The 5,283-nt window shown below is 51.5% G+C and overlaps 1 protein-coding gene across 1 annotated transcript in view; it reads right to left on the bottom strand.

The window, feature by feature from the left end:
• The window catches only part of GALM (galactose mutarotase (aldose 1-epimerase)), an 8,012-nt gene extending 2,751 nt beyond the window's left edge, over nucleotides 1-5,261 (bottom strand). The window contains exons 1-4 of the mRNA XM_009078869.1: nucleotides 5,099-5,261; nucleotides 4,453-4,607; nucleotides 1,330-1,536; nucleotides 1-12 (exon numbers count right to left, since the gene is read on the bottom strand). The exon at nucleotides 1-12 is cut by the window's left edge and continues 97 nt beyond it. Of these exons, the coding sequence (XP_009077117.1) occupies nucleotides 1-12; nucleotides 1,330-1,536; nucleotides 4,453-4,607; nucleotides 5,099-5,261 (537 nt within the window). The remainder of the gene's footprint in view (nucleotides 13-1,329; nucleotides 1,537-4,452; nucleotides 4,608-5,098) is intronic.
• Nucleotides 5,262-5,283: the final 22 nt, after the last annotated feature.

Below are 5,283 nucleotides of genomic sequence, written 5' to 3'. Positions count from 1 at the left end.
CCTGCTGCAACCCTTCCACTGTTCATGCAGCCCTAAGTACACTTGGGAAGGGACTGCCCATAGCGGTGCTACAGCTGATCTGGTAGTCCCTGGGGGACCTCCCTGCCATCATCCCACCTTGACCCTGGGCACAGGACAAAGGCCTTAGCTCTAGGACCTGTAAATCCTGCAGGACTGAGCCCATCAGTCTGTGCTTGTACCTCACCCAGCACCACCACCCTGCAGACTGACTAGCCAAAACATGCTGGGTGTTGAGCACACAGCGGTGGGCAAAAGAGGAAGGAAGCAAGCAGGGGGAAATGCCAACTGTCCTCCTGGCTCATCTCCTGCGTTGCAGTGGGGATGCACTCCTTCTCCTTTCCCACAGCCTCCGGAATGGTGGCAGGGAACCTGCTGGGCTGGAAGTGAAGCAGGATCAAAGCTGAGCCTTCAGGTCACTATCTAATCTGTGCAGCAATTTCATGCCCAAAGGTCTCCTGTTCCTCTGGAACATGCTCGAGTTGCATGCTGCAGGTGTCAATACTACTGTACCTCTGGGAGTACAAGCAGAGGGTACACTAACAACTGCACAGCCATTATCAGGGCAGCAGACTAAGCAGAGCTCCTGCATGGAGGGGCTCAGTTGTCTCTCTCCAGGACTTGTCTCACGTCCAAGTGTCCTATTGCTCTGCCCAGCAACATTTTATTTCTCAGATCCTTCTCCGCCAAGCCCAGTTATAAGTGAGACTAAATCAAAGCTGCAATACACTGCCCATTTGGTTGGCAGGACCCTGGATGGGTGTATGGGAGCCCTCTGCATCCTGCTACTGCCCTACTCCGCAACCTTGGCTGTCTCACCTCCCCTTTCCATGATGCTTCTCCTCCCCATTTTGACATAGGTATTTTGGTGCTGGCACTACAGGCCTGGATCTTAACTGCACCTCCCAGGCAGTTCAGCACATTGTCTCTGAAGCACCAACAGAATACAGCTAAGAAAAGTCCTGGGGCATGCTAGCTCTGCAGCTACTCTGTAATCTTCTCAAGGGACCAGGAGAGACTCAGACTCCCCAGTTACACACAAAAGGAGAGCTAACATTCATGATGGGATGTCTACTCAAGAAGCACACAGACACGTCCTCAGTCAAGGCCTGTTTGACTCAGTCCTGTCCCTGCATGGAGCCCATGATGCATAGACAACTGTCACTGCTGTGTCCCTGAAAACATACCGTGTCCCCAGAGCAGCATGTTGGTCCCAATGATCCCATGGGAACCCCATGGATCATCCCATGGGTCCCCAGGCTCTCTTCCCCTCACAGTGTCTCTCCACAGGGCTCATCTCTCCATGCTTACCTGCCCTGCGAGGTTGAAGTACGCATGGTTTGTCAGGCTGATGGGTGTTGTCTTGCTGGTCTGGGCTTGATAGCTGATGGTCAGCTGCCCACCACTAAGTGTGTAGGTCACCCAGACTTTCAGGTCACCGGGGTAGCCTTCCTCACCATTGGGACTGAGTCGGAAGAAACGGACACCATTTGGGAGTACCTCAGGAGTCCAGAGAACCTGCAAGGAACATGCCATTAGTGCAACAGTCGTGGGAAACATGGTGCCCTTCTCTCCTGCCACAGGCTGGGCTAAACCCAGGGGCAGAAGGTGCTCAAGGGATGATGCACTGAAACAAAGGCTTTTTTCAATCACCTTTCTTGCCCTTACTCCTAAAAGAAAAAACTAAAAAGAAAATAAATTAAAACCAAAAAGCCAAAACAATCTTTTTCTCCCTATGAAGGACTAAAATCAATATCCCCTTGTTGAAAAAAGGAAAGGAAGTGGGAAAAAATTACAAGCACCAGCCTGCTCTTGGTCAGCCGGGACCAGCAGCAGGGAACAAGTTTCCCAATGTGCAGCCAAACAAATGAGGCAGTTTGGCAGTCTGAGGGGAGTCTGCTACAGCCAATGTTACTCTGTGCTTAGGAGGGTACACACATTTGATTTTTGCCCTGCAGCTGGATTTACTCCCCTTCCCATGAATCTCCTGATGCGCAACATCACCTCAACAAGTTGTCACCCTTCCCTCCACTCACTAGGAGCTGGCTTCCAGGACAATGTAAGTACACGCTGGGAGCTCCTGCTCAGGGGCTGGAGTTGGGGTAAACAGTACCAGATGCATTGCCAGATGCATCCATACATCTCTCTCTAGAGAGCAAGGACCTCTCTCAGTCTTGCCCCTGCCACAGAACAAGGACTGGGGCTTGCTGGGAGCCAAACGTGCCACCAAGTGAAGCTGCACTTTTAGCTGCCCAGACAGCTTGTTTGACCCTGGCCTGATACTAGGGATGGATGTGTGACAAGAGGTGAGGTGTCTGGAGCTTTGCACGTACCTAAGGAATTGTTAGTATCTAATCAAAGAGGAGAGATTTAGGGACAGGGGCCAGATAACAGTTGAGATGATCCCTCCCATGTTCCACACAGAGATCCCAAACATGGGACACTGTCAAAAGCCAGTATTTTCAGCAAACACAGGAACAGAGGATGTCAAATGTACCAAGCTGCAGAGCAGGTCCTCCTGCACAGAGTGCAGTTAAGACTGAAGTTCCCACTGCTGCAAGGATGCTGAGGTTTTATATCTGAGTTGCTATTTAAGTTCTTTGAAAAAAAAAAGCTATTAAAGTGCAGGAAGCATACCGATATGGCTACTTTTTTAAAGCTAAGAGGGTTATTTTCTGAAGTCCTCCCCAGTGTGGTCACATACTGCTGCCATGCAAGCACAGCTGCAAGCTGCTGTCATCAGACCACACACTGACCGCAGCGCTGAGGTCTGCAAGATCACCAAAAACTGACAAGAAGGCCAAGACAGTCATAGCCAAATGCCAATGTGTCTTGTTTGTGTCTGAAGTCTGACTGTCTCTGAACAGTGATCATTGCCTGGCTGGAGGGGTGCCTGAGCAGGTGCTCAAGTGTGCCCTGTGGAACAAAGGACACAAAGCTCTGGATGGGAGGTGTCGCTGCCTTGTCCCCGCAAAGCTGGTGTGTTCTTAGCTAGCAAGGGGAAGAGGCAGGAGAACATGTCCCCCACATGCAGAAGACAGCCTGGAAGCCCCAGGTGCAATGGGAGTACATGTTTTCAGCTCCAGCTCACAGTGAGTCAGGGTGTATAAAGAAACTTTAAACCCAATTGTCCTCTTTGGGGGTAGAATAGCCAAGCCATCCCAGTACTCCCTTTTTCCTAGGGCTGCTGAGAAGCATTTGATCCCAACCTGATGCCAATTCACACTGCACTGCCTAGAAGTGATGTTTTTTTACCAGACATTCTGACTTTTGTCCCATCAGCCTGGAAGTCCTTTCATGAAATAAAACTAACCCAGGAAAGCAGCTGCATCAGCATATTCACATGTGTTCCTCTGGGGAAATTGTGGATCAGCTACTTGCTGGTTACAACTGCATTTGGTCTGACAAACCCCAAGGCTTCAGGAAAGCAGAGAGTTCTAAGCCTGCTCTGCAATCAAGCAGGGTTATCAGCAAGGCTTCCAAGGGAGCAGATGCTCCACTGCTCTTACCACCTGTAGTGCAGGGACAGTACCTGGACTTCAGCAGCAGATCTTGGGAGAGGATAGGAAAGGTTGAGTACCCTGGGGCCAGAGAAAAGTTGTTTTACCTCAAGGAGGGCTGGGAAGGAGACACGGTGATCCTGAATTCTAGGGCATTTTGCAGTCCTAATCTATAGTCCCACACTGCAGTGAGTCAGAGTGAGAGCCTGGGGGATGCTGTCACCAGGATGAAAGTGGCACTGAAAGGGACAATGCAATGACTGCACTGAAGCTGCAGCACCACCCTGCTCTTCCCTTAATTTGGGAATGCACTCACAAGCAAGCAGCAATGATAACCCAGGCTCTTCTGATTCTGAGGGGAGCTATGGGAAGGCAACAGCCTTGGAACTGCAGGCACAAATTGGTCTGCGTGGATCACTGATCCCCAGAAATCTTTCTTTGGACGCAGGCACAACTACAGCACCTCACTGATCCCCAGAAATCTTTCTTTGGGCGCAGGCACAACTACAGCACTGATCCCAGGGTGGTGTGGCAGGTGCCTGGGGAGCCTTCATTGCACATGAGGCTGTATGCACTGCCATGCCCCAACCCAGGCTCTGTGGGAGCAGCACCTCGCTTTGGGACAACCCCGTCAGAACCTGCTCATGAGGCCTCAGGTCTGCAGTCACACAAAAGGAAGCTGAGCAACCCTCTGCATGGCATCCAAGGATGACGTAAGTGAGCCCTGCAAACCCACACCAAGATAAGCCAACCCAGCAGCTCCCAGGATCTGTCTCACTTCCCCCTGCTCCTGCACGCACAGCACTTTCTGAACTGATTCAACCCATAACCACCAGAAAACGCTACAGGGTCGGGAATGAAGACATTTCCTCATGCCACAACTCCACAGGCTGTGTGCCAGGAGGGCACTGGGACCCTCCAGCCTGATTTTCACCTTGTCGAATCCCTTGGCTCCTCCATGCAGGCTGTTGGGCCCATTGTTGAGGAACAGCTGATACTCCTTCCCATCCACAGTGAACCTCCCATTCGCAATCCTGTTGGCAACACGTCCCACGACAGCACCGAAGAAGGGGTGCTTCCTCGTGTAACCTGGCCAGAAAAACAGTGTGCAGTTAAACAGAAGGATTGGGACAGGACGGGTGGGCTCCAGGTGTGCTTATGGACTCAGAGGCAAGTCTCTCTGCTTCCCTCCGGGACTAAAGAGATGACTGCAGTCCCAGTGTTTCACAGGACACACAGCTCACTAGACGTGCACATCTTTGATTAGAACAGCCTGGTGGGATCTTGGATCCTTTGCAGATTTGCAGAAAAGGCCTGTGTCACTGCCAGTCAAGATGAAACTCGGAGCTGCCCTATCGGAGGGGCACACTGCAACCCGGAGCCACCAGTGTGCCTGTCCCACATCCGTGACTGAGCCCAGGACAGGCAGCACGAACTGTATGTGTTCAGCCCGTGATTTGGAGGGGACCCTTAGTAGCAGATCACACAGCGTGGCAATAAAATAGTCAACGGTGGTTAAATTGCCTGATTGCGGAGGGTTTATTTTATTTTATTTTTTAAAGAAACGGATTTAGACCCACCTTCCAAAGTGTCAAATCCTAGGACAACATCTGAAAACTTCCCATCCCTGTCTTTTGTCTCCAGCGTGGCGATGATGCACCCTAAGGACAGGATCTCCACTTTCACGCTGTCTGACTGCAAGACGAACTTCTCCACCTCTGCGCCTCCCTCCTCCGGGGGCATCGTGCCGAACGCCTCTCTGCGC

Source organism: Acanthisitta chloris, unplaced genomic scaffold, assembly GCF_000695815.1.
Source record: "Acanthisitta chloris isolate BGI_N310 unplaced genomic scaffold, ASM69581v1 scaffold13827, whole genome shotgun sequence".
In the NCBI taxonomy this organism is placed as follows: domain Eukaryota; kingdom Metazoa; phylum Chordata; class Aves; order Passeriformes; family Acanthisittidae; genus Acanthisitta; species Acanthisitta chloris.
This window is presented reverse-complemented; position numbering and strand designations above follow the sequence as displayed.